The sequence below is a fragment of the Colletotrichum paranaense genome, assembly GCF_030867605.1.
Source record: "Colletotrichum paranaense strain IMI 384185 chromosome Unknown Scaffold_2.1, whole genome shotgun sequence".
NCBI classification, from domain to species: Eukaryota; Fungi; Ascomycota; class Sordariomycetes; order Glomerellales; family Glomerellaceae; genus Colletotrichum; species Colletotrichum paranaense.
In genome coordinates this window covers 3,565,308-3,592,853 of record NW_026848960.1, presented here as the reverse complement: position 1 = coordinate 3,592,853, position 27,546 = coordinate 3,565,308, and the positions used below count along the sequence as shown (strand labels likewise).

Genomic DNA, 27,546 nt, shown 5'->3' with positions numbered 1-27,546 from the left:
TCCTGTCATTTCTCCGGCCAGAGATTGGTGGCCCATGGTTTTGAGCTCATGAAGGGTACAGAGCCCATGATACTCGGCGCACTAGAAGAAGCCTTGCTTGCAGTTGACCATGCCCTGCCCATAGGTATGTATGATAAGAGTGTTGGAGAGTATCGACCAGGCCATAGATACCCGTACTGATACTCTTGCCGCCCCTAAGAACCTTACCTAGACGGGCTCACCGCATCCCAAACCCCATCGTCGTGCAGGGCCAGGCAGGCATTCGCAGCTGTCGAACGCGCCATGTTGTGCTTCGATTGGCTCGAGGGCCAAGTGTAGCGATTGCAAGCTTTAGGGGCAGAAGTATAGCAGCACAGTACAACAAAACACAACACACAACGCGACGCAGCATACGGCGATGCTATTCGTGTGTTTCGCGCCAGCCGCGGGACTTGTTCGTATCATCCATCAGTGGCCACCCCTACCCAGCATCGTACATGGATTTGGGTACAATAGACTTGGGAGAGAGCCTGTTCCCCAGCCTCTGCTTCTATGCCGGCGCCGTTGTAAGAGTGTGTGCAAGCTGATGTTAGTCTCGGCCAGGATTCGTTTGCCTCAGGTATCTGTAATCGTCCGTCGTGTTGCAGCTTGGACATTGGTGAAAAAAGTCATGGAATGAAAAGTCTTTCCCGAGTAGCTCCCGGCTAACGATTGCCCCTGACACAAAGGATGGGAGTCAGAGCCGACGGCGAAGAGCGACGGAGTACGGAGTAGAGATCGGGCCCCTTATTCATGATTCAGTCAATGGGTCAAGAGTTGGCGGTAGTTGGTGGCCCTTGGAAAGTTGTAATTAGGTAGCATGGAAGTGAGCAAAGTTGGGAACTCTCGTCTGTTCGTGTTCTGTTCCCCGCTCCTTCCGCACAGCCGCTTTCTGCTCGGTGATCCTGGCATCGCATCTTCATGCACTTTGTGGTGCGGCAGGTCCAGACTCTGGGACTTCAGCTGGCAGATTCCCGTTCATGGATGATGGAGTAAGGAAAGACCGATCGGGGGGAGGAACAGACGAGGAGGTGCCTTCTCCTTCCAGGTGGTGGTGGACCAAGAGGCAAGTACCAACGATAACTGCCAAGAGCACATCGAGCAGGCCCAGCAGATGGTGCCCTGGTGGGTCTGACTGGCCAATGAAAATTCAGAAATACCAGACGAGTATCCACTCTGGCAAGTGAGTTGACCCACTCAACGCGAAAAGACGCGTTCAGCCGCGTCTTGAACGCGTCGCTTCCGCACTTCACAAGTTCACATCTGGGCCGTCGACCATCGGCCATCGGATGTCTGATTTTTTTTCTCCCCTTCCTCTCAGCACTCCAAGTCGTGAAAGTTCCCACACCTCTCGCACGGATCGCACTCAAATCAGTTTCATCCGTCGTCTCTTTTTTCTTGGAACACTCCACGCACTCCTCCCCCCCACCCATGCGCCGCCGCTTCTCTCTCTCTCAACTTGGGTTGGACGGACGTCACCGCCCACAATTGTCAATTTGTGATGCCAATGAGTCGCTTCCCGCCCGTCACACTCACCTTGATTTTCACCGGCCAAATCCAACGCTTCACCTCGTGCTCACCTACTATCCGTACTCCGTACTCAAACTCCTAATTACCGGCTCAACCAAGGTTGATAGCCCATCTAAGAATATTACTCCAACAACACGACCAGGCCGTGTGTTCGCTCACTTATCCGACTTTCGTCACGTCTTACACTCTTCTCCGTCATCGGTGCCACATTCGAGCTAACTGGCACTCTTTTGAGGACGCTTTCTCGTTCATTGGCCATCATTCAGTCTTCATCTTCGACCATCCCCAACACTCGTTATCCACTTTGTGGCTTGCTCAACGCTCAATCGCTGCACTTCGAGGCTCTGTTCGTCCCAAGAACGACACTCCCGGCAGACATTGATTAAGCCTGCTGGCTGCAGACGCAGAAACCAGCCTCCCTTCTTTCCCTGCCCCGGTCGCAGACGACCGAGCGCAAATCGCCGCACAGGCTGTGGCCAGGAGAACCACCATCCGCAAGTTCGCACCAACAAGCACCGCAGACGCAGGGCAAACGCGCCCTACCCAAGACGAGATAGCGAGCACGAAGCTGCTGCACGCACATCCAGCTTCGGCAGCATCGTCTGGTTTCTTGTCTCACTGCCCCACAAACCGAGCGGCCTGATCGTCTCGACCGTCTCTCTGTGAGTCTCTTTGAGGCTTGCCATTGTCTATCCGGACTCCCAATCTGCTTTGTTCATTCGACTGTCGTCTCGTCCGTTGCATCAGCCCGTCTACGATTGAGCCCTACTAGTCGTGGCTTGAGCTTTTCGTTCGCGGCATCTGCTACATCCTCTGCGTCGTCCGACACCCAAGAAATACCAGTCGTCTCGTTGGTGTTATTGAGTTCTCCGTCACCAAGCATACCTACTACGGTGGCCTGCATCGGCTGCTTGTCTTGACCAACCCAATACCTAGTCCGGCGCGCTTCCCAGACTTCACGCGCGGCGTACCTTGCTTTGCAGCTGGCGAACGAACGAATCAACCAACGGGAGCCCGAAGCTATTGCTTTGCTTTGCTTCCATCGCTCCTTTCGGACTCTGCACCCTCGTCGTTCGCTGCTCCATCATTCGCCGTACCTGCACTCCTGTCGTGTCCATCGAATAGCTACACCAAACGAACGACACAGTGTATCTGGAGTACATACGACTACTGCAGTCGCCAAACCCCATTTCACACGCCGCCACCCATTTCACTCAAACTTCAAAGTAGCTTCTTCTCCAGGATTCCTTGCGAAGAAGAGAGATCGGGTTTGGACAACTTACAAGCCACGACTTCAACCGGGCCCAGTTCCAGTGGCAGACGGGGCAGACGATCCTCAGTCTCCTCCTTCAACAAGGCGCTTCCTACCTTGCGCATCTCACCGCACATTGCATCCTCAGGGTCTCTCGGCGCAAAACGAGACTACGCTCACCCTAGACTCCACTCTGCCACATGCGCTGGCGAGCTTCTGGACCTGTCTCGAGCCGCTACTGGTGTGTCCGTCAGTCACAAACGCTCCACTGTCACTCGCCTTGGACGGCTTGACTAGGTTCCCTTGGGTTTAGCCTAGGTGGGGGATTCTAGCGTGCTCAACCGCTGTGCGACTGCAACCCGTGGACCTTGGACGCCCTCCCCTGGTCACCACGCTCTGCTGCTGCACCGACTGCAACTGCAGGACTGCACGGGGGTTCAAGCGAGCAGTGTGTGAAGTTTGGTTCACCTCAACTTTGGCTTGGTGAGGTACTTTTCGGTGTTCGAGGGCCTGTCGACCTTTTCCACTGCAACCCTCAGGCACGAGCACAGGCTCAGGCGCAGGCACAGGTCTCTTCCCATTCGTACCTATCCTGCCAGGACCAGAGGTGTTCTCTGTTCTCCCGCCCTGTCCCGGCTCCTCGAGCAAGGTTCGCGCCACCCGCTCTTTCTTCTCCACCCCGCCCACCATCGCTGGACCTTGCCATACATACCACACCGGTCCGCCTCAGCCCAAGCCTGTCCGAACTTCCTCCTCCCACCTTTCTCTTCAACCACAGTCGTTCCTTTTCGCAAACACCAGCCGTCCTCCGGTGGTGGGGGTTGCGCGCTTTCGATTTTCCCCCGATAAGCCCATACCTAATCACGAGCCATTCACCAGTAAACAAGACGAATAATTATTACGTCCGTCTGGCTCGTCGCGACGACCTATTTCCTTGACCCTACCTATCTACAGTATTGCGACGACGATTCCCGGACGTCCAGACGATCCATCCACGAATATCATAACACGAAGCGACACTTGCGACGACATCTACCACGATTACCAAGACAACGTTTTCTTTTTCTCTATTCCATTCGACCAATGTTTTGACGAGAAAGCGGTGTTGAATCGCACGATCCTCGAATCCAGCCGAGGCCGTCGCATACCTGATTGCAATTGACTGAGCGCTCCATACCAGCTACAGATCTACATTGGTTGAGCAGTACACGACCTAGGTAGTGTGTTGGACATATTTTGTGTTGCACACTAAATATCGCGCCCATTCTGTGCGACAGCCATTGAGGTCAATCGAAGCCCTTTGAGGCTCAGGGACGTTACCACGCGCTCAAATACCACTTTGTCTCAAATTTGCCGCCACAAGAACAATTGGAGGACCACGTCGCCTTTGTTCTCAGAGAGACGTTCACCAAACGGCTTAGAAATCGCGAAGCCTACCTGCCGCTGGCATTTTTCCAAGAGGTCGCGACATTCCTCGCCTCCTTAACTCCGCTAACATGAACCCTCAACATTCCGGAGCGGCGACACTGCCCAAAGGCTTTCGTTTCCATGACCCGGATCAGCAAAACCCCAAAACACCGGAGCCTTCCGCTATGGACGAGGAGCTTCAGCCTCCATCGCCGCCGCGTCCGCGATTGAGACTGAAAAGGCGCGTCGCATCCAACTTGAACGCTCCAACGACGCACTTCCTCGCGTCAGTTGCTGCCGCCGACGTTCCGATTCCCAGCATCGAAGAGCCCGAGTCGGCTGGTCCGGACACGCAAACACGATTTTCCAGCATGACGTACCCGGTTATTCACAATCTCAATGACTTGAACGAGCTCGCCTTACATAAACTTCGCGGAAGGCGTTTTTCTCCACCCAAGACGCCAGCACCTGGCGCCGCTCCCTCACTATCCCCTAGACGGTATCCCAACTGGTCCATCGACTCTGCCTTCAGTAGCGGCGAGTCTACCCCGGAGTGCGAGTCCAGCCGGCCATCTACCGCACGGTCCACGCAAACCAGCGCTTCCCTCTTCAGTCGCTTCTCCCTAGCATCAGAAGACCTGCAGTGCATCAGCCCAGAGACTGACGCGTCGGATCACGTCAAACACTCATTCTTCGATGCAGTTGAAGAACCTACCGAACCCTCATCCTCATCCAAACCAAAGGCAAAGAGGAGAAAGGCCCCGTGGACGAAGGCAATGAGTGACCACCTCTGGGCTACCTACCTTACTTATTTACAGGACCCCAAGGTCACGCCGTTCCGTACCGCTAAGAGTGGCGTGCCGCCTCACGGGGTTTGTCTTCGCGTTGCGAGGGAAGCGAAGCGAAGCTGGAGAGGTCCCAAGGGTGGAAGAAAGTCTCTCAACCCCAAGAGCGGAAGCAGCACTCCTACTATCGAGACCTGCACCTTTCTCCAGTGGCCGCACACTTGCGCTTCCACCCGAGCTCACTTGAGAGATTTGTGCAAGCTCAAAGCCGCTTCATCATCGGCCCGCACCAGCAAGTTCCTCGCCAACAGCCCGACACCTTTCGGCAGAACGGCGGCGCGTTTCTGGAACCGAAGATCCACACCGGCCCGGTCCCCGTCCGTCTTCTCAGCTCACGATATGTCCATGTCGCTTACTCTGAGCACTTCAGAAGCCATGCAACCACTGGGTCCTCTGGCGCAACTTACCAAGTCGGAACCCGAACCTCTTGCTCAAGAATCAATGACTGAGCCGTTCCCACTATTCCCCATGGAGTTTTCTAAGGTGGATGCTCCTCTCGAAGACCGCCCACGACTGGGGACACCTTTCATGGCCAACAGCTACGGGCCCAGCTCAACTGGTGCACTGGCTGCTGCTGTCTCTTCAGTACCTCAAAGACAGAACCAAAGTCTTGGCCACAGGCGCACGTTGCAGTCGCCGGCGCGTCTGACCAGAAGTCGATCGAACACGCAAAAGCGAGTTGGACGACCCAGACAAGCATCTCATGAACCGCGCAAGACCAAACGACCTAGTCTTGTTTCCGACCTCTGGACTGAGCCGATGCCTTCTGAGACCCTACCCAAGACACCGGTTAAACCAGAAGTCGAATTTAGTTCCACGGATAGGAACTCACACGACGACCTTTTTGTACCTCGTACAAGTCTCAGTGGGCTCTTCACAGCCCCAATGCAGATACCTGCGTCCAGGCTTCCCAACCTGCCTGATCCCTTTTTGGCTGCGCCAACCGCACCTCCTGCGAGGCTCGGATCACCGTTCCCTGGAACCAAGACTAGCTTTTCTTTCCCGAATCGTTTCACACAGCCAGAAGAGTTTGATCATGACACTATTCGCCCGTTTGCCACGATCCAGCAACAAGCCAGCGGGGATGGTGGCTCTGCTCCTCCTCGTAAGCTGGCTGACCGCTTGGCTTACATTGACGAACGCCTTCGCAACTTTAGACGCCGAGACAGCAATCGCCGCCGGTCTGAATCACCTTTCTAGTGAAACATTTTCTTTGTACATGTTGCTACGCCCGTTACTCTCACGACTTATGAGTCCATGCGAGTTATCTGCTCGATACCCCTGTGGAGATACTCCTGCAAGGACATACCCTTCGACTGGTACATAGACGACAGCACGCTTTGATGATGGCCCCGATATTCCCTTACTTCACTTCTTACGGACACATTTGCTTCACATATCGAGAGGAAGATACCCTTCCTGGCTTGGAGGACTACTTAATGGCCACTTTGCTTGAGATGGTTTGCGATGTGGATGACATCTCCTTTGTCTTTGTTCACAGCTGTCGGTTCTCCGCAGCCCGGCTTCTTATTGACGATGGACATGATGAAACGACATTCGGCAAGGACGTCGGATATTTTATGTACGTATCGACGACCGGGCCTCGTATGGGGTTCCGGGGCGTTGCTTGGGTGAGAAACTCACCTCGAAGATGAGGCATTCAATTGGAACAGAAAAGTAAAAAAAAAAAAAAAAAACTCGGTGAAGAGGAAGACAAAACAGTCGTTTCTAGACAAATGGATGTGAGGCATTACTCTCTTTCCAAAGTATTGTGCCTGACGTCAGGTGACGCGAGTTCTTACCGAAGCTGCCTTGCTTTGACGTATCTTTGATTGATGATCTCGAATAGCTTCCCATACGACATGGAGACGTTTTCGAAACTGACCCTATGCGGGGGAGGCGGGGAAATACGAGATGTCTTGTCCCTCACCTCGAGCCAAGACGCCAGAGGAGTGATGGATTGACGCTACGTGAAGTGGGCGTCGGTCCTGGAGTGACTGAAAGCAGCCAGGCATTTTGACGAACGCGACGTTGGATCCGTAAGAAGTCCATTGCGCTGTTTGGCTGTCTGAAGGACTGGAGGGTGGAGATATTCTTGGCCTCCATACCTTGTGATTTGAAGACAGTAGAGAATGAGTCCAGAAGTAGAGGGAGGAGGGAGACAAGCGATGGATGGAATGGTGTCTGTTGCCTTGCAATTTGATGAGGAGGTTTGTTGGTTAGAGGAGACGAACATCATGACTGGCGGGGTGGAAGGATTTTGGCCAAAGTTTCGAGAATGCCTCTCGGGGCCTAATTATCCAGCCGAGATTCACGTGCCGTTCGTGTCTGGGCGGTACCTGGAGCATGCGTGAGTCGGGGAATGTGCGTTCGGATTGAGGTACGGGATATGGTGCGGGTGCTCGGTGATGAGATGCCGATGTTTCGTTTCAAGGGGGGCTTGATGATACATACTGAGCCGATTTCCGAAGGTATCGTGAGAGGCACCCACTCGATTGGAGGAGATTTGATATTGGGACGCGAATTAGGGGCTGTACATGAAATTTGATATCGGATTCTTGTGAGATTTCGATGGTCGGTTGAGGAATGTGGATTGAGAAACGGTGTGGTTCTACACAAGGAAGAGGATGGTCATTTGCGTTCCTTCAATGTCGGGAATTGACCATGGCAAATCTTGCAAAGGAGAAGGTGCTTGCTTCACTGCGTCTCGGCCGAGTGTCCCGTGCTGGAATTCCCCAATGGTTCATCGTGAGAGCTGCCCAGTCCCCTGCGTGCTTTAGGCATGTCCCGGCGTCCCGATGTCCCGGGGAATGTGAAAGGGAAACGAATGCATTCGGATCTCCGGCGAGCCTTTGTTTTCCTTCGATACTTTTCAACGAGTCTCTCTTACCTTTGGGGTTTTCGAGGCTATGCCTTGCAGAAAGCCCGCGTTGGTCGCGGAAAATCTGGTGGCAATTATCTCATCGCCTTCGCTTTCGCATTTGGAAAAAGTAGTGTCTTCCCCTCCGTCGTGGAGGAAAGTTGTTGGAATGTCGGTAAACTTTGAAAGGGCCGTTCCTATAGCTCCTCCACGTGTTCGGGCTGGCTGCGTGGCTGCCTCCAAAGGCCTCCTCCCCCTTCGTCTCGGTTTGTTTCAATAAGGCCCTTGGTTTCATTTCGTACAATCCTGGGCTGGAGGGATCTTGTAGAAACGGGGGAGTGCGCTATGGAAATACTCATGTAATGATATTGCTGCTCATTATCAACATGGCCGCAGTCTATGGCAGATGAAGAATTTGAACCACTACTTTCAGAGGTCGTAAGTGTACCGAGTGGAAAGGAATACACCACCTGCGCTTACAACGCGGGACCCGAACGATCCGGACTATGCGAGCGCCCCGGCGTCCGAGGCTCGGGTCCCAAATGGTCCTGACGGCCCAAGTACCCTCCGACATTTTGCTACTCCTTTTAAGAGCTCCAAGGTATCTATCTGCAGTGCCCCGCGCGCGCGCGCGCGTCCAAACACGCCTGTTAAACGTCTACAATGGGAAATGGCGTCGGTGATAGGGTTCCTCCCCCTCTCATAGGCTTTTAAGCTTCGAGACCGACAGGTCCGCCAGGCTGGCATTGGCAGCTCCGGGGGAACAAGAAGAAACGCACCGTCTTGGGCGCTAGCTCACACGCACCGGCGACGGACTCGATCCTCGCTCGTGAAATGTGTAAATGAGCGATGGTATGCTTTTCTCAGAGCATGGCTTTCTTTTTTTTTTGGCCACAGTTGCTTAAGTTGTGTCTGCTCGATCTGTCCATTTGGTCACTTGGCCGCCATGATCAAGTCAAGGATGTGATTATTACGTGCTGCCTGGTCTTGAAAGATGGTCAGAGAGCACGCTAGAGCTCTTCCTCTTTCCCCAGACTTTGCATTAGCACATGATGTCGAGATCTGCAGAGCTTTAGTGTCATGGTTTATGTACCCAGCCAACTAGCCGCACGTGAGACTAACTGAGAGCTGCATAATTTCTACTCTTCTTGCTAAATTCTGACAGGGCAGACCACTGCATTGCTTATTGGATCCCCAAAGATGCTCTCGTCGGGCGGGTTTACATGCTGTCTGTCTCTCTCGATCGGTGCCAGCGTCACAATGTCCCGGCCGCAGCCAAACGGGTCTCTTGCAAGAGACTGCGCCGCTTCTCCAAATCACACTTTCCATACTCAAGTCCTTTTCTTGACTCCACTCCCCGGATGCCACCGGAGAGGCTCAGCAAAGTTGTCCTCCAAGTGGTACGCCCGGCTTTGGTGCTGCTGACGGCGGCGGCGTGGACCACGCGAGGAGGAAGAGGATTGGGGCACGGAAGACGGACATATCGGCCGGTGACTAGGTATGCAGTGTGTTCATACCGGTGACAATGGACTTTGTCTCTCTTCCGATCCCCTGTTGCTACCTGACGGTCTCCCTGGGTTTGGTTCAAGTCGCGGCTCGGCGCAGCAGTCGGGCGAAGAGAAAGATGTCATTGACGTTCCGAGACTATGTTCCGTCACGCATCTGTCTGGCCTGTCTGCTACTTGCTCTTCCTTCATCCAATCCAAAGACTTGCATTATCCGAGGCCTACTCCGGAATGGAAGAGTCGCGCTTTAAAACAGGACGTTAGACTGGCGGGGCTAACATTCCTAACCACTCAGGCGCAAACGCTCCCTAGCACTTGCGCATGCGCTGGTTCCATAGAATGCTGGCCGATGAGGTAACCTAGCCTCCAAGATATCCCGTCGTAAACATCGCGGTGTCAAACATTCTTGCACCCAAAATCTCACGACCTTTTGGAAACAACACCCATTTCTTAAGAATACCCGCCTTCAGACAAGGGGCATAATTGGGACATGGGCCGGAAGAGAGACGGGGGGCTTCAGGTCCAGGGAATACGAAAATAAAATGATCTCCGTGCTATTTTAGCTCGGGATTCCCACAACTCTCTCTGCCCGTCCACTCTGACATGGAATGAAGGAATCCGCCATCCCGCGTACACTACCCTAACTCCAAGGGCTAAAGAAGTGAAGAAGAAAGATCGTCCCTACTCTCGCACGCTATGCTCGTATTTACCACGAGAAATGCCCACCGTCTAGCCCCATAAGGCCAACGAAAAGCTCATTTCCCAATGCCCAAAAAAGGCCTCCCAAAAAAGTTGGGGAAGACCTCTTTTTACGGATGGATACTAGGGCCTTTTCAGCTAGGTAAGGGGACTTTGCGTTTGCAAGCGAACCAGCGTCCGTTCAGATCCAGGCAATTTCGCAGAATAAGGTGAATTCATACGGCACGCGACGTAAGTTCCCAACTTGGGCGGTCGTATCTTCGTCTGGACGGAAAGCCTCTGCGCCGGCGGAGGACGATGGGGGATGAGAGAGAGGAGAGACGCGAAGGGCCCGGCGGGTCAATGTACGCAGACGGCAGACGGAGACAGGGGACTAGCGCAAGCGCATCTTCTCCGTTCGTCAAATGGCTTACTGCGTGAGGAGCCGACTGATCTGCGAGACATTGCGATGCGTCTTCCAGTCTTGATCATTCAATTGACTCTGTGAAGCTTCCCCCGATGAATTTGTAAATGGTTCATGCATCAACACGTCTGTAGCCCTTGTCGAGTGCTTAAGAGGATGGGCTCACTCAAGATCCCCGACCCCAGGAGGATGGGAAGACGTGTGGGTTCATCCAACCTACAGCTCGGGTCTGTCGCGTGCGCGCAGCCCGGCGCGCGCGTGTAAGTGCGCTGTCCGCGCATTCAAGCCAGAACCCTGCGCTGACAGTCACCCAGTCCCGAGGGAAACACAAAAGAGAAACGAACGTAGGGGCAGGGAGGACGGGTAGGATCCGTCATGACGGTATTGATCCGCCGAAAGCCAAGACTCTCTCCCCAAGAAAAGATATCCCACGAGCTACCCTAATTTGGCACCTTAATTCAAATTCAGGCTCTGCCCTTGTCTGCACGCGTCGAAGCTGGGATTAGGGGCTGATGGGGCCCTGGAGCTTTCGCTGCGCAAAAGGAACAGGAAGACGATTTTCTTGGCTCGAAATGGCTCCAGGGCTGAGCCTCTCTCTCTGTCTTCCTAATTCCTGTGTTCCTCTCGTGCTGCTTTCTCCTTCGATCGTCAGTCAGCCTAGCTTTTTGGTCATCCCTTGCCTGATAATGTAGCATTCATCCGGGGGTGATTCAAGGTACCCATAAATGCACCACCGCATCCGTCGACAGGTTTATCTCTTCCGGTACGACGACCAATATGTATTCAAGTTCCTAAATCGAATACAAAGTCGTCCAATGTCTGTCAGAGACATTTCATAGTCCCACCGGTGTAAAACCAAAACCAAAACCAAACCAAACACTGGCAGTAATACCACGAACCTTCCACGAACTTGACACAACCCGTGGTCCGAACGAACCAAAAGCCTTGTCCTAAACAGGAAATCGAGAACAAGAAACTGGAAACAGCCAGCACCGAGCAAGCTGGGTGTGAATCCGAAGAAACCACTCTATCCGTACAGCTCCAATCCCAGCAGGTAATAATCGCGGGCTAATACCTAGGTAATACCTCTCGATCCAAAGGTCTGCCTTACACCGCACTAAAACAAAAAGTGTCGTCTGCCTAAAAAGCTGTGCACCCGCGCCTCTCCGTCCCCCGACTCCCCCGGGCACCCCCTTGCTCGCCGGGCCTTAACATTCTGACATTGTACCGCAATAAGGTCAGTCCAATGTCACTTTTTCCCCTTGGCTCTTCACCCCGTGCCCCCCCCCCCTCCTTGGCACGAACCGAACCACGCTTCATTCGTTTCTTTCCTACTTAGGTAAGGGATATCGAACACACATGTTCCGGGAACGGGGGGAATTCACTAGGTATTCAGTAATCCCATCATCATCTGCATCATCGCCCCTTACGTACCTTACAGAAAGAAAATAAGGAAGGAGGGGGGTCATCGGGGGGAAGGGAGGGGGGAAACTGCAAGGGATGCTGATGACGGACGGTGGAACCTGAGCTTGCGCCTGGGAGGTACGGGAACTAATACAGGGGATACACAGCAAAGGAGACAGACATGCGGATACAAGAGACAGAAACACAATCGAAAGCAAAGTCGCTAAAACTCGCTCTATCAGCGTCAGCGCCGTCGCGGGGGAAGCACCAAAACGCAAACCAAAGAGAAGCCCAAAGCGGCGTCAGACCCGGGTGTCACAAGCCCGCTCGGGAATGGGGGGAAGGGGGAAGAGAAACGTATAATACCTCGCTAACTTAGACACTTTAAACACCGTAGAGTCCAGTGTGTACGGAGTACTTCGTACCTCAGAGGTCTGATGACCCGGACAAGCAGAAAAACAAGAGCGAGACCAAGCTTTTTTGCAACCAGAGGGTTCTGAGCAGCACCAACAAGCTTCCCTTTCTAACTAACCCCTGTACCACACCACCACCACCACCAAGAACGCCCGGCTGCCTACATGGTACCTAACCCAGATCAGAGCACAAAAGTCAAAGTCGGGATTGGGTACGTCCAGAGTATAATATCGTGTCAGACCGCACCACCCGTTCCCCTCCTTCCCCTTCCTCCCGTCCCCTTGAACCTGAATCTCGGCTTTATTCTTATCCTTCTCGTCATCCTCTTGAACTGCTCTTGTGCTCCCTTCCATAACACGACATAACGACGACGACGGTTGTGTTTCCACTGGTGCTCGGATAGTGTGTACTCGACTTACATCCCACCTCCACGGATAACCTGGATCCCTTCCTCAGATCACCGCCGATCATCCAACCAACCGATACTCTCTCACCTACTCGATACACCGGTTTAACTTTTTATTACCGGCTCGTCGGAAACAGTCACAGCTTAAAATAGGGAATCAAAAGAAAAAAAAGTCCAGCAAAAAGACATCTAGTGTCTTCTTTTTATTTGGAAAAAAGTAATCCAGGATATTCATCCCCCCTACTGGGTAGTTGAATATGTACATTCAAAAAAAAATGGCTCGTCCCAGCATCATCGTCTCCATGCTCGTCCTCTCCCTCTCCGGAACCGCGTTCGGCAGAGCGAGCTTCTTCGGCAAACAGCAACAACACGACGCAATGACGGATTGCGCGCGCGTCGATGCCCCGACCTCCTTGACCTGGCTTTTGCAAGATCAACCCTTCGAACAGGAGGATCCGTCCGCCTTTTTCTACGTCAACCAAGATATTGACGCGTCAGGTAGGACTTCTTCTTCTTCTTCTTTTTTTTTTTTTTTGGTGCTTTTTTGGAAATTTCTTGTCTTTTTTGGGTTGGCAACTATGCCTCTCTGGTGTGGTTTCCCTGACAAAGGAGATTCTGAATGAATGAATGAATGTACTCAAACGGTTCTCTTTTATAGGAAACAAGGCGAACAGAGTCGCACAACTCGTCACCTTTGGCGGCGTCCAGGGACAACAGGAATCGACAGAGTGCCGCCTCCTCTTCACCATGCCCGAGGACTCGGAGAGCTGGGAGCTGATCCAGCGCGAGGGCGCCACCACGATGCGCGTCTTCCGCGTCCCCAGCTACGAAGGGGACGATTCCGTACGACAGAAGCAGAATCTTCTGGGCACCGTCCTGGTCAAGCCTGGAACGCAGTCCATCGACCTCGGCCAGTGCGACGGCAGCGGTAGTTTCGTTTTCGAGCTTGCCGACGCGGGACGCAGTCGCGTCGCTTTCCGCCAGGCATCGAAGCCGAAAGACGGCTTTGGTGTCTTCATGGCTCATGGATGCCCGGTCCCTAGAAGGACCGAGTCCGAGGACTTGTGAAGAGGAAGAGGTGATTTCGAATGACGAGTTGAAGAATTAGAATTTTGGTGTGTGTCTTGATGAGTTTGGTTTTCCGCCGAACTAGACGGGCACCCTCCACCCGTGGAGGCTGGCAATGTTCACAGTCCCTCTAAAACACCTGCGCGGTGTAAGGCATCCGTTCTCGACGGAAAGGTGGTTGTGGTATCCGCATGTCGCGACGGGAATGGCCACGGCTTGGTTCTGGGGCGACCTCCATCACCAACGGCACAAGTAGAAAGTTATCCAGCTCCCTGCTGGCCGTGGTGTGAGGACATCTACGCTCGCCGACGGCAGCTCGATGGCTGTGGAACGAACATTGCCGGAAACCGAACTGGCGCTCTTCATTACGAAGCTTGTTAGCCGGGATGCGCAGTTGAGGGTTCTTGATGCGTGTGTCCAGCTTGCTCGACTTCATCTTGCGCAGGTGCGAGGTGAACTCGGTTGCGAAGTCGGGGAAGCGCTCAAACATTTCCTGAAACCTTTCGAGCCCGCCATCGTCCTTCACGATCGACGACGAACCTCCAGCAACGGACCAGGCCACCATCGCTACGGTCCATCTCCGAATTCGCATCGAAGACTCGGCATCGCACTGGCCGTAAACGTAATGGACGAAGCGAGGTGTGACATCCCAGTCGCAGCGGAGGTAGATGTCTTGCAAGGCATCAATCGCAAGGTCTTGCAGGTGATGCAGATCGAGCCGAGCAGCGAAGATGTGAAGGCGAACCAGAGCCCAGTGAAGTCGTTGGCACGGTACGCCAGGTGCATCACTGACGAGAGTGATCATCTCGTCGAGGTGTCTGCGGAAGCCGTCTCTTTGATGCAGCCATACTACGAAGAGCTCGAACATGGAGGCGGATTCGTTGGGAAGGCGGATAGTCGACTTTTGTTGCGGTAACCATACCGGCACTGGTGTCTGGTTCGGCGTCACCTTGACGCCGGCTGGTGTAGCGTCCAGCTGATCCTCGAAGAAAGGGGCAGCGTTGCTGAGCTTCTGCTTGTTGATACGGAACTCCTTCATCTTCCCGCCTCGACCGACGAATACGCGCGCTAGGTTATCATCTTCGTGTGATGATCTGTGAAAGAGAATATTAGATCAGGTTGAGGGACATTGACGTATTGCAGGAGACTCACACATTAGACGCTGATGGTCTGTGGAAGATGCCCTGTGGTCTAGTCATGGGTGCCATTGTGAAAATAGTGTTCCAGCACTTGGTATAAGAGCCAGCTCTGGATGAGAAAGTAAAGTAGATGAAAGTACTCAAAAAGTTGAAGAATCCAGAAAACCCAGAGCACACGAATAATGAAAGGCCGTTGACTTCGTTTGTTACTTTCACTCTCCCAGAGAGCTTGAGAAGAGAAAAGAGAGAGCACACCAGAACTAGTCCTAGATGGATCTGAGGACGCTCTTCATTATCAATTGCTCCAAGTCTGGATGCAACTTTGGCAGGGTAGAGGCGCCGCAGATATGGGGAACTACACGGTCACACACGAGCTTCCCTAACACCATGGCCCCTGTGTCGTCTGCCAAGTGCAGTGTATGAATAAGCTTATACGTGATAATCGATGTTAAGCCAGTTTCAGAAAGGAGGGTATAAGGGTGTGGCTGGCTTGGTGCTCAGCCGGGGCTTTGCTGGGGCTTGTCGGGAGTTGCTGGGACTCTTGCTGCATCCTCAGCTTAACAGAACGCTGATATGGGGCAGCGATTCACGTCAAAGACGAGATGATGCTGCTTGGGATGGTAGGGGTGTTGGTTTCAAACGTCATTGTCAAACGCACTGAGTGCATTGGTGTGGGAGTCGTGCCGCGCGAAGTGCTCCCTCAACTGCCTCAGGCGACAGGGTTGTTGGCTGTGTTCTCGTGGGACACGGCTGTAGCGGAAGCTTGGGGCATCTTAGCCGTGGCTGATATAGGACCGGGGTGCGGTGCTTGGATGCAGTTCTTGACGTTCCCGCCGAGCCCTGTCATGAACTGTCTCGTCTGTGCAGGCGATCTCCTGCTCCCACCTGGCTCGGAGTTGCAATCAAAGGTTTGGCGAGATTTTTTTGGTAAGTCAAGGTGCTCGATAATCTCTCAATCTACCCTCAGACAGTGCAACGATGGGCTCTTGATCTCCTATTTTTGGTGGCGTCCTCCTTTTTTTATATACACGGCAAAAAAAGGCAGTTCAACTGATGCCTTGGGATGAGCGTCTTGTGTCGGATGAAAACATGAGGCGTCTTGAATCGTCGTTTCCTTGTCAGTTGTGGCCAGTAAACAAGCTAGACAAGCCCACAAGAAGGATCATGTTTCGGTGCCACCCACTATCCCGGACTGTCGCGTGGGGAATACTCGCTCTGGCAGGCTCATCGCGATTGCTTAAACCTGTTGAACTCGGCTAGTGATCATGGCTGAAGGCATCGCCAGCCAGCGTCATTGCGAAGGGGGACACTTCAATGCTCTAAAGCACTAGCTCTCGTAGCTGGCATTGACGGCATTCCAAGCTCGAGGAATCAAAAGATGACTGCGCCGCCGCGTTGTTGCATTCCAAGACCCAAGTGTCCGTCTGATGCTGCTTGGATCGTCGAGGCAGTGCAACGCGGGCGGGAAAATCCTGCTGCTCATGGAGGAGAAAGACGGGATGCTAAGGTCCGGGCACCTATATCGCTACCATGGGACGTTTGGTTTCAGTCGTGGAGTTGAGAGTCTGGAAGAGGTTATGGAAAAAGTGAAGGCCCGTATAATACGAGGTGCAGAGTCGGAGACTTGAAACTGGGTCTCGGCCGGATTCGACGCTAGGCGACCCGCGAAAAAGAGTCTAAAAAGTCTCCTTGAGCCCGCTGCCCTTGGTAAGGGGGCCAAGGAGGCTTGCTTGGTCGAGCACAGGGCATATTGTGGCCGGGCCGGGCGGCAGCGTTGGAGGCGGTGCCCATTGAAAAGCCCGGTCATTCTCAACCTGCAATATCGGCGCGTGCTGGCTCCGATGTACGGGTATGGAGAGGTGGGGTTGGCGGTAGGGGTTTGAGAACTCGAGATTCGAGAATGAGACCCCGACCCGTAACAAGAGGAAGAACCGGGAGCCAGGGTTGTTTGCTGGGAAGGTTTTGCGCGGATTTTTCTGCGTGCTCCATGCTTCCAGTCTCCTACTCCAGTGTGCTCCAACCTGCTCCAGTGAAAAGAGTCTACTGTGTAGAGGCAGGCCGTAGACCCCGTTGGCAGTCGGTGCCATTCGTGCCAGTCACCCAGAGGTCCCAGACTGACTGACGGGATCCTGGATCTTTTTTTGCCGCCGATCACGCCATTGCGGACTGCCCCAGAATCGAAAAATGCGTTTATGGCGGCCGTGTGAAGGCCCCACGCCGCTCTGATGTTAGCGGATGAGCAGTGTTGGTGATCACGAAAGAGTCGACGTCGGAAGCTTCAACTGCTTCTACGACTATCAAGCGAGCGACATGACTGTTGGTCCAGACTGGCATAGTCTGTCTTGAGTCTTGGTGCATCGAGGGAGGCCATTATAAGAAGCGGTGACGAGTGGCGGCTGATTCACTATTGGCTACCGTTGTCGAGGAAAAAGAAACAATGCGAGAGCTAGAACGGCTTCGAGGCGGTCTCGACGTTTGACCTGCAATTGCCGTCATGGCCTCAGTTGAAGGAGGAAAGGCTCGTCCAATCGAGGGAGACAATTGACGCGTGAGGGTGAGACATTGATTGACAGAAGCAGACAACTCAGGAATGCAACCTGCATCAGTTTCTCAACAGAGCAAGACAAGGTGACAACTCAGCGCAGCTAGTGAAGCCGCGAGAGTCAAGAAGGGGTCGTCAACAACGGTGAGGATGTCCATGGAATCCGAGGCGGAGGTTCCTGAAGCGCGCAGAGCTCAACACGCTTGAGTAAGGTCACCCTAGCACGTCTCCGACAAGCAGCTTCAAGCAAGGGGAAGAAAAAAAAGGTGCGGCGGCTCCAGTAAGGCGGTGGATTGAGCGAATGAAAAGAGAAGCTAGCGACAGAAATGGGACCAGGCAAGCTCGAGTGGATTACTTTCGTACCTGAGGCAAAGCGTCGAGCGCGCACGTGCCGCGGGCAGCATCGAGCACGATAAGCCCAAGGCGTTAAGGTAAGAAGATGAGAAAACGTTCTTTCCCTCAGGCTCGAATTCCTATACGTACCTACGAATATTCTTAACTTCTCAAGACAGATAGGCAGGCACGCAGGCTGGAGGTGCATTCCCCGATTTCCCACACCGCCCTTCCATATCGAGGCAGGTCCCCTGCGTTCCTGCCGCACTCAAGTAGGATTCAGCCAATAGGGAAACGTCTGCCCCTCCTTCTTGAGTTTCCTTTGCTCGCAGGTTCCCGTCTGTTGTTTTGACTTTGGGTTGCTACCTATTCTCACATTTGCCAAACTTGTCATGCACATGGACAATCTCAAGTTGCCTTTTGCCCTGCCCTAAAGCGCCTACCTTACCTTAGGCAATGTTGGAGTTGTCGTGTCATGCATCAACAGGCACGTACAGCCAGTAGTCTCAGATTCTAGACCATTCGGGCCATTATCCTCAGGCACACCGACGCAGTGGGTGAACAAGCGAGGGAGGCACGGCACGTCAGCTTGCAAAATGGAAGGCAGAAGAAGATGATAATCATTCAACGCAACGCAAAGTGACGGTGACAACTCGGGTCCATCTTACTGTGTACGTTGCCTCTCAGGTGTGGAACTGAGGGGCACTAACAGAGAACAATGGGTGGCTCGTGTGTTTCCGCCGGGAACTCCCAGTTAAAAACGATAGCTACTGATAGCTCACGGTAGGGTAGTGACATTGTTCAATTGTTGTACCCCGCCATCAGCAGCCCAGAAATGTTTCTTGCTTGGGTGGATGCGTCCAAAGACCTTTCCCCAATCGAGTCTCCAGCTTCACGCCACGCTGCATTCTCAGGGCGTGTCAGAGGGCAGTATCTCAAGGGCAATCTGCGACAACCCCTCCTTCCCTTCCAAAACTACCCCACCTTAACGCTAAGGGACCATGGTGGGAAAAGAATTCTCGCCTCATTTTGTTTTTTCTTTCCTGGGCAAGCACCAGGCATACGCAATGGAGGGGTAGGTAGGTAGGAACGACCATGATGCCACCATTGACCGTACTAGGAAGAGGAGGGAGGAGCTTAGGAACTTAGGAAGGAAGGAAATCGAGGGAGAGGCATAAGCAGAAAATTCGTAAACCAAGTAGATAGAGACAAAATCACCGGGTCAATGGCTGGTCGTAGGGTATCCGTAGTGTACCTTATGTCTCCGTAAGGTCTCCGTATGGTGGGAAAAGGGAAATGGGAAATCCCAAAGGGAACCAAAGGGAAACAGAAGATCCAAAGCCGACTTCGCTCTCAATTGACTGGACCCGGGACCCGTCACCCCAGCCACTGAGCTTCCATTGCTGTGCTGTTGCTCCCCTCCTCATCTTCCGCCGTACCTTCGCACGCAATTGCCCAATTCACCGACCGACTCGGCCACCTACCTGGTAGAGTTTTTTTTTTTTTTTTTCTTTCTCACCCTCCTCGCCTGTCCGTCCGACTACTTCTATTAACCCCTCCTCCGCCTTCTTCCCATCCGTTTCACTCTTCCCTTCTTCCTCCTTCCCTCCTCAACCGACCTGTCTTCCAAATTCTTTCTTCCTTACCTTGCTTCTTGTCGGCGAGGTAATTTTATACAACGCACATTTCAGTCACATTTGAATACTTTGCACAGAGAAGCAACAGCATTCAAGATGGTTCAGTCATCGGTCCTTGGTTTCCCCCGCATGGGTGTGAACCGTGACCTCAAGAAGGCCAACGAGGCCTACTGGGGCGGCAAGCTCTCCCGCGATGAGCTCCTCGCTGAGGGCAAGAGACTTCGTCTTGCTCACTGGCAGATCCAGAAGGATGCCGGTGTCGACATCATCCCCAGCAACGACTTTGCTCACTACGACCACGTCCTCGACCACATTCAGCTCTTCAACGTACGTGACTCACGTCTCCCCCCCCCCCCTCCATCCATGACCAATACCACATAGAATCACAAGCTTACGAAACAAACAGGCTGTCCCTCCCCGTTATGCCGAGACCAAGCTCGAGCCCATTGACGAGTACTTCGCCATGGGCCGTGGCCACCAGAAGGATGGCATCGACGTTCCCTCTCTGGTAAGCCCCCGCCCCCGCCCCCGCTCAAACAATTGAGCTGTTGGCAAAAACCGACACAGAAAAAAAATCCAAAAAAGCTTGGACCATGTGCTAATGGGTCCATCAACAGGAAATGGTCAAGTGGTTTGACTCCAACTACCACTACGTTAAGCCTACTCTTCAGGATGGCCAGACCTTCAAGCTCGCTTCCGACCCCAAGCCCGTTCGCGAGTTCAACGAGGCCAAGGCCGCTGGCATCACCACCCGCCCCGTCCTTCTCGGACCCGTCTCCTTCCTCCACCTCGGCAAGCCCGACCGTGGCCAGTCCGTTGACCCCATCTCCCTCCTCGACAAGCTCGTCCCCGTCTACGTCGAGCTCCTGAAGCAGCTCAAGGCTGCCGGTGCCGAGACCGTTCAGATTGACGAGCCCATTCTGGTCTACGACCTTCCCCAGAAGTCCAAGGACGCCTTCAAGCCCGCCTACGAGCAGCTTGTCGGTGCTGGCCTCCCCAACCTTGTTCTGGCCACCTACTTCGGTGACATCGTCCACAACTTCGATGTTCTCCCCGCCATCAGCAACGTCTACGGTCTCCACGTCGACCTTGTCCGCAACCCTGAGCAGCTCAGCCCTGTTCTCGAGAAGCTCGGCCCCAAGCAGATCTTCTCTGCCGGTGTCGTCGACGGCCGTAACATCTGGAAGACCAACTTCCAGCGTGCCATTGACACCGTCAAGCAGGCCATCGCCAAGGTCGGCGAGGACCGTGTCATCGTCTCCACCTCCAGCTCCCTCCTCCACACCCCCCACACTCTTGCCTCCGAGAAGAAGCTCCCCGAGGAGGTCTACCGCTGGTTCTCCTTCGCCTCCGAGAAGGCCTCCGAGGTTGCCACCATTGCCAAGGCCATCACCGATGCTGCCTCTGTCCAGGCCAAGCTCGATGAGAACGCCAAGGACATCCAGTCCCGCGCCACCTCTGCCCGCACCAACGACCCCAACGTCAAGAAGCGCCAGTCTGAGGTCACTGAGGCCATGCACAACCGCAAGTCTGAGTTCCCTACCCGTATTGAGGCTCAGCGTAAGCACCTGAAGCTTCCCCTCTTCCCCACCACCACCATCGGCTCTTTCCCCCAGACCAAGGAGATCCGTATCCAGCGCAACAAGTTCACCAAGGGCGAGATCACTGCCCAGGAGTACGAGAAGTTCATCGAGAAGGAGATTGAGGAGACCATCAAGATCCAGAACGAGCTTGACTTGGATGTCCTCGTCCACGGTGAGCCCGAGCGTAACGACATGGTTCAGTACTTCGGTGAGCGCATGGACGGTTACGTCTTCACCACCCACGCCTGGGTTCAGTCTTACGGCTCTCGCTGCGTCCGTCCCCCCATCGTTGTCGGTGATATCTCTCGCCGCAACAACGAGCCCATGACCGTCAAGGAGTCCAAGTACGCCGCCGCCAACTCTGCTCGCCCCATGAAGGGCATGCTTACCGGCCCCATCACCTGCTTGCGCTGGTCTTTCCCCCGTGACGACGTTCACCAGTCCGTTCAGGCCCAGCAGCTTGCTCTGGCCCTCCGCGACGAGGTCGTTGACCTCGAGGCCGCTGGCATCTACGTCATCCAGGTCGATGAGCCCGCCCTCCGTGAGGGTCTTCCCCTCCGCACCGGCTCCGAGCGTGAGGCTTACCTCAAGTGGGCCGTCGACTCCTTCAAGCTGTCAACCGCCGGTGTCGAGGACTCCACTCAGATCCACTCCCACTTCTGCTACTCCGAGTTCCAGGACTTCTTCCACGCCATTGCCGCGCTGGATGCCGATGTCCTGTCCATCGAGAACAGCAAGTCTGACGCCAAGCTCCTCCGTGTCTTCGAGGACAAGGCCTACCCCCGCCACATCGGACCTGGTGTCTACGACATCCACTCCCCCCGTGTTCCCTCAGAGGAGGAGATCAAGACCCGCATCGAGGAGATGCTTAACAACGGTCTTCGCCCTGAGCAGCTCTGGATCAACCCCGACTGCGGTCTGAAGACCCGCCAGTGGGCTGAGACCAAGGCCGCTCTGGTCAACATGGTCAACGCTGCCAAGTACTTCCGCCAGAAGTACTCCAACTAAGTTTGGGCAGTTGATGCGGTGTACATGAGTGTGATTTAGGTGTTGGGTGGGATCGATAAGTCTTTTCAACAGACAATGACGTGGCAATACCCGCGGGGATGACCGGAAAAACAGGGGAAGGTTACGGGCAAATTCAACATAGGCGTTCTTTTTTCAACACATCTCCACGGCGTTTTGCAAGCGGGTTTGGGACTCAGGGAAAAGTAAGGAATTCAACAGATACCGCTTTCAGGGATGGGTCCTGAACGGATATAGACTCAAAGAGCCCCTTAACGGGCCATGGTCTAATGTAGTATGTTCATGAATACATGAAATTGCAAGGTTCAAACACTTAGTCTCGTCGCACTCTCGTGTTTAGTGATTGTGTAAGACAGCAGAAGGAATGTGGTACAATTGAAGCCATTCCAACGGATGAACACTGTGCTACCGAGTTTGGGGTCGTTGACCGGTTGGTGGGTGACATGAGCAAGGGACGTCGGTTTTACCTACAGGCATAAGCATTCGGATGCGACCTGGGGTGCCGTACTCGGTCGCATGTCCTAGTCAATAGTGACACTTTGCAAAGTTGAAACCCCCGCTGCCGGGTGAGCTAGTCTTTGCAGAAGGCTTCGAGAAAGAAACGGCGCTTCATTAACCAGAAACTCGGTTCGCAACTTGGCGAGGACCGGTAAAGGGAGAGGAATAGAGGGGTAGGTAGGTTGGACCATTGGGGTGGTGTTGGACGGCTGCCGATTCGGTGCCACGGAGAGGAAGGCGGGGGGGGGGGGGGGCAAGTCGGAATGACGCCACTCGGGGTGGACCCACTCCGAACAGAGGCCGTTTTCAATTCAAACTTATTCCCGTTCAACAGGAAGGAGCGAGGTAAGGACCTGCAGAGTGCAACAGGACTGACGCATAGCATTCTGCAATTACTCAGCAAGCATAAGAAGGCTTCATTGAGGAAAGAGCAATCTACCTACTAAATTTCAATCGCCGTTCAGAAGGTGGGCTTTAGGGCGTCTTGATAGGGCGTTTCGTCGGATAAGGTAGGAAGCACCGGAGGCTTTGAGATGGACGCACTATAGACCGCGCTGATAAATCGACTTTGTTGCTAAATGTGTTGCTTCGATAGACACCCCCACTGTCCTGGAGCATTGAGCCTAGAGATAGAGATTTCGATCCAATAGCCGTTTGATTTGTTGCTCGCCATGCTCCATATCGCCTTCTAGATGCCGAGGTGTTTGTTACCAACCGACCTTACCCTGCCCACTACCCGCATCGACAGCTTTACAAATCAGGACAAGTCTCACTCGACTGCTGTGACGACACGGAATATAGGTTCCCGGGGTTCGATCCGGCGCTTTTAGCCTTGTAGATAAAACCCCTTGACGACCCTTCTCAGATCTATCTTTCTGCCCGCTTGCCTGTCAACAGTTCATCAACTCGAAACCACTGGCCAAACGTCCCACCCCCTCCGCTTCAAACGAAGCATCGCCAGAAAACGCCGCAAAACACGGCACCTTATCCCCGCATAACCACCCTCGTCTCTGGTCTCCTCTACGCAGGCAAAAGAACATTAACCCCCCAGACGACAACCATGACCGGCACCGCCAACAAGGCCGCCCCAGGCGTGCCGTTTTACACCCCGGCCCAGGAGCCCCCCGCCGGCACCCCCGTCGACGCCCCCGCCGCCCCGACGCTCTTCCAACCCCTCCAGATCCGCGACCTGACCCTCAACAACCGCATCTGGGTCTCGCCCATGTGCCAGTACTCCGCCGACAATGGCCACATGACGGACTACCACCTCGTCCACCTGGGCCAGTTCGCCCTGCACGGCGCGGCGCTGACCATCATCGAGGCCACGGGTGTCGAGGCCCGCGGCCGCATCTCCCCCGAGGACGTCGGTCTATGGCAGGACTCCCAAGTCGCGCCGCTGAAGCGCGTGGTTGATTTTATTCACTCGCAGAACCAGGCTGTGGGTATTCAGCTTGCTCACGCCGGCCGCAAGGCGAGCACGTTGGCGCCGTGGATTACGGAGACCAAGGGCAAAGCTCTTGCGCTGGAGAGCGAGGGCGGGTGGCCTGATGACTGTGTTGCGCCGAGCTCGATTCCGTTTACCGAAGGATGGGCTACGCCGCGGGAGTTGACTCTTGAGGAAATTCAGGGTGTGGTGAAAGCCTTTGCTGAGTCTGCTAAGAGGGCTGTCGAGGCGGGTGTCGATGTCATTGAGATTCATGGCGCGCACGGCTACCTGATTACGCAGTTCCTCTCTCCTCTGACCAACGTAAGTTCTGACCCCCTCTTGACCCTCCCATAATGATACAATGCGGCACAGAAAATACTAACATAACTCCAGCAACGCACCGACAAGTACGGTGGCAGCTTCGAGAACCGCACCCGCATCCTCTTTGAAGTCATCAAGGCCGTCCGCGACGTCATCCCATCCGGCATGCCGCTCTTCCTGCGCATCTCGGCGACAGAATGGATGGAGTACGACGGCAAGCCCTCGTGGGTGGTAGAGGACTCCATCAAGCTCGCCAAGCTCCTCCCCGAAGCCGGCGTCGACTTGCTGGACGTCTCCTCCGGCGGCAACAACGAGGCGCAAAAGATTGAGATCTCGCCGTATTACCAGGTCAGCATCGCGGGCAAGATCCGCGAGGCGCTGGCCGCGGAGGGTAAGAAGCTGTTCATCGGCGCCGTGGGCATGATTTCGAGTGGCGAGATGGCGCGGAGCATCGTGCAGGCCCGGGGCTCTGGTTCTGCGGAGGCGAATGGGCATAATGGTGTTGATCAGGGCAACGCGGCGACGTTGGAGGTTGACGAGGAGCATGGGCAGGTGACGCAGGCGGACGCGGTGTTTGTGGCGAGACAGTTTTTGCGGGAGCCGAATTTCGTGTACAAGATTGCGGACGAGATTGGGGTGAGGATTAAGTGGGCGAATCAGTACCACCGGGCGCCGCGGAGGAAGCATTGACTACATGGTCGGAAGAAGGAGGGCGCGAGGCTCTGATACGAAAAGGAGATGGTGATGATGATGCAAGTGGGTGTAGAAAAGAGACGAAGATGAAGCGATAGTAGTCTGCGTAGAACCCAGATGAAGACAGACAGATAGATCACCACCTCGAGGTGGAAAGAGAAGCATCCAGTAGATGGATGCTGAGTGTCAAAGATGGCTAGACTTTTCAGAGTCCTGGAATAGATTTTGAGTAATGTTCATGTTTCCACCTGCTTGACTTTGCCACGTCTGATGAATCTTGGGCCCATCTCCCTCTGACATTTTTATCCTAGCGGTTGATAAACAGATTACCCGTGCGAGGGAGATTCGACACGTGGATGTAATCTTGTTAGAGTATTAAAAGTCGGAGTTGATTTGATCTACTTGATCAGAGTGGCGGGCATTTTGAGACGACCTTGTTCCGACGGCTAATGGCGACGAAAATATCATCTCTGTTGATAAAGTGACTATATCTGGCATAAGAACCTCTTTTCATCAAGATTTCATATAGTACGTTCGTCTTCTTTCACGGGTTATCATATTGCCTTTGTTCGGTTACGAATACGTGAATAATGATTGTCCGTATTTGAGGAAGACGACTAGTATAAATATATCTTATTTGTTCTTATAGCTCTTTAATTTCAGCATCTATCCTTAGTGTTCACTCATCTCGCCTACACGATTAATTAAGGAATACGTTGACGAGAAAGAGGAGAGTGTGTAGCTAAGTGAACAACCAGGTACATTATGTAAGAGGCTTTCTCCCTTTGGTCACCAGGGGAATCAAAAATAATCAGGAGGCCCATTCGTGGATGGTTACATCGCAGACGCGATTGTAGCACTCTCGGTATCTGAGCTGTCGGTGGTTCCGATCTGGACTCAACATTATGTGATAGCCTAAGACGTTGTATGGAGGACTCTGGTACCTTCCTTATGCCCGGCAGTTGAAGAAACATTGTCTCCAATGAGTTGTGGCTGGCTTTTACGTTCGCTCGTTGACCAATAGGCTTTTTCTTGTATAGTTACTTGGCCCACACCTCTGGCTTCTCATTGTCTTGACTCCTTGGTAGGAGAGCCCATTGATAGCCTGGACGAGATGAGCAAAACATGGCAAGAACGTACCTAACGTCACGGAGGGGTAGCGGAACTTGAAGTGCACTACGGAGTATTTGAGACTCTATTGTATTTGATATCTGAAAACAACTTAGAACTCTGGCAATATCGTGCCAACCTTGTGCTTCGCCGCCAACTCGAGAATGACCTTGCCCAGAGACAAGTCCATGATGCCAATACCGACACTCTTGTACACAATCAACCCTTTCTCAAGCCACTCCCGCAGCAACCCCGCCTCACCCTCATCTGCCTTGCGAAGCTTATCAGTAAACTCACCCACCTCGACAATCTTCTCAGCGGGGATCTTGGCCTCCACCAGCTCGCCAGCCTCCAAGAAACACGCCTCGCGACTGTCCACGAAGATGACGCCGTCCTTCTTGGCCCCGCCTTCCGTAGAAGTGAAGGCTCCGAGGGACGTGTCAACAACAGCGCGGAGGAAATCCGGGTCGAGCTCCTTCATGTTGAGCTTGTACGATCCGATGGCCGAGATGTACCGCGTCTTGGCCGAGCCGCGCTCCGAGGTCAGCCACTCGGCCGGGAATATGCGCTGCGTGGACGGCGTGGTGCAGAAGATGACGTCGCTTTCCTCGACGGCGGATCGCAGTTCGGCGTTGCCTGGCGCGCTGTCCGGTGTCGCTTCGATGACGGTGAAGGTCACCGAGTCGGTGTTGCCCACTCCGCTGGCCTTGCTCATGGTCTGGAGCCGCTGAATGAGCTTCGACGGGCGCTCCTTTGAGCGGTTCACGATGGTGATGGTCTTGATGTCCTTCCCGCGGAGGACGAGTGCTAGTCGAAGATGCCACAGCGCCTGCTTACCTGCGCCAAAGACTACGATGTTTGCCGTCGCCTGGCGGTACCTGTACAGCAGGATAGAGCCGAGCGAGGTGCGGAACGCCGTGAGTTCCTCGGCGTTGATGATCCCTACAGCTTTTCCGGTGCCGTCGCAGATCGTGAGGACGCAGCGGAGGTCGGTGGTCGCAGAGTTGGGCGGCGGGAGGCCCACGATCTTGACGGACATGCCGCCTTCCATTGTGGCCGGCATGAAGAGGCCGGTGGTGCCGTCGGGCCTGACGACCGCGGCGCGGTGGGGCTGGTACTGCGCTTCGGGGCCGACGGAGTAGGAGAGGAATGCGTCGGTGAGGACGTCGGACATGAGGGCCACGTCTTCTGGGCCGAAGCCTTGGAAGAGCTGCTTCACGTTGTTGTCTGATAGGACTGTGAAGGCCATGTTGGTTGCGGATGCGATGAACTGTCAATGAGTGATGGCTCGAGAATTCGAGAAGAGAGTAGCTCTTTCTGATGGTCCTCTGTTCAAACGAAACCTCTGAAATTTTTCTTGTTAGAAAGAAAGAACTGAAAAGGCGCTGGGTGAAGTGGTACGAGTCTCGGTGCGGACGGAAGTAAGC

At 54.1% G+C, this 27,546-nt stretch overlaps 7 protein-coding genes across 7 annotated transcripts; 5 read left to right on the top strand and 2 right to left on the bottom strand.

Annotated features, from left to right (window-relative positions):
- Positions 1-708: 708 nt before the first annotated feature.
- On the top strand, positions 709-3,097 carry CPAR01_03110 (uncharacterized protein; the record flags this gene model as incomplete). The annotated part of the gene is made up of 5 exons (XM_060487397.1): positions 709-742; positions 961-1,201; positions 1,691-1,894; positions 1,956-2,193; positions 2,321-3,097. 5 exons carry the CDS (start codon positions 709-711, stop codon positions 3,095-3,097), a joined length of 1,494 nt encoding a protein of 497 aa, XP_060354725.1.
- Positions 3,098-4,296: 1,199 nt separating this feature from the next.
- Positions 4,297-6,252, top strand: CPAR01_03109 (uncharacterized protein; the record flags this gene model as incomplete). Its single annotated transcript, XM_060487396.1, has 1 exon — positions 4,297-6,252. The coding sequence occupies one exon, from the start codon at positions 4,297-4,299 to the stop codon at positions 6,250-6,252; it is 1,956 nt and encodes a 651-aa protein (XP_060354724.1).
- A 6,748-nt stretch (positions 6,253-13,000) lies between these two features.
- On the top strand, positions 13,001-13,811 carry CPAR01_03108 (uncharacterized protein; the record flags this gene model as incomplete). The annotated part of the gene is made up of 2 exons (XM_060487395.1): positions 13,001-13,241; positions 13,402-13,811. 2 exons carry the CDS (start codon positions 13,001-13,003, stop codon positions 13,809-13,811), a joined length of 651 nt encoding a protein of 216 aa, XP_060354723.1.
- A 130-nt stretch (positions 13,812-13,941) lies between these two features.
- On the bottom strand, positions 13,942-15,019 carry CPAR01_03107 (uncharacterized protein; the record flags this gene model as incomplete). The annotated part of the gene is made up of 2 exons (XM_060487394.1): positions 13,942-14,905; positions 14,964-15,019. 2 exons carry the CDS (start codon positions 15,017-15,019, stop codon positions 13,942-13,944), a joined length of 1,020 nt encoding a protein of 339 aa, XP_060354722.1.
- Positions 15,020-19,558: 4,539 nt separating this feature from the next.
- CPAR01_03106 (5-methyltetrahydropteroyltriglutamate-homocysteine S-methyltransferase) lies at positions 19,559-22,053 on the top strand (the record flags this gene model as incomplete). Its single annotated transcript, XM_060487393.1, has 3 exons — positions 19,559-19,789; positions 19,869-19,970; positions 20,080-22,053. 3 exons carry the CDS (start codon positions 19,559-19,561, stop codon positions 22,051-22,053), a joined length of 2,307 nt encoding a protein of 768 aa, XP_060354721.1.
- Positions 22,054-23,629: 1,576 nt separating this feature from the next.
- On the top strand, positions 23,630-25,006 carry CPAR01_03105 (NADH:flavin oxidoreductase/NADH oxidase; the record flags this gene model as incomplete). Its single annotated transcript, XM_060487392.1, has 2 exons — positions 23,630-24,316; positions 24,389-25,006. 2 exons carry the CDS (start codon positions 23,630-23,632, stop codon positions 25,004-25,006), a joined length of 1,305 nt encoding a protein of 434 aa, XP_060354720.1.
- A 1,225-nt stretch (positions 25,007-26,231) lies between these two features.
- CPAR01_03104 (shikimate/quinate 5-dehydrogenase) lies at positions 26,232-27,368 on the bottom strand (the record flags this gene model as incomplete). The annotated part of the gene is made up of 1 exon (XM_060487391.1): positions 26,232-27,368. One exon carries the CDS (start codon positions 27,366-27,368, stop codon positions 26,232-26,234), a length of 1,137 nt encoding a protein of 378 aa, XP_060354719.1.
- Positions 27,369-27,546: the final 178 nt, after the last annotated feature.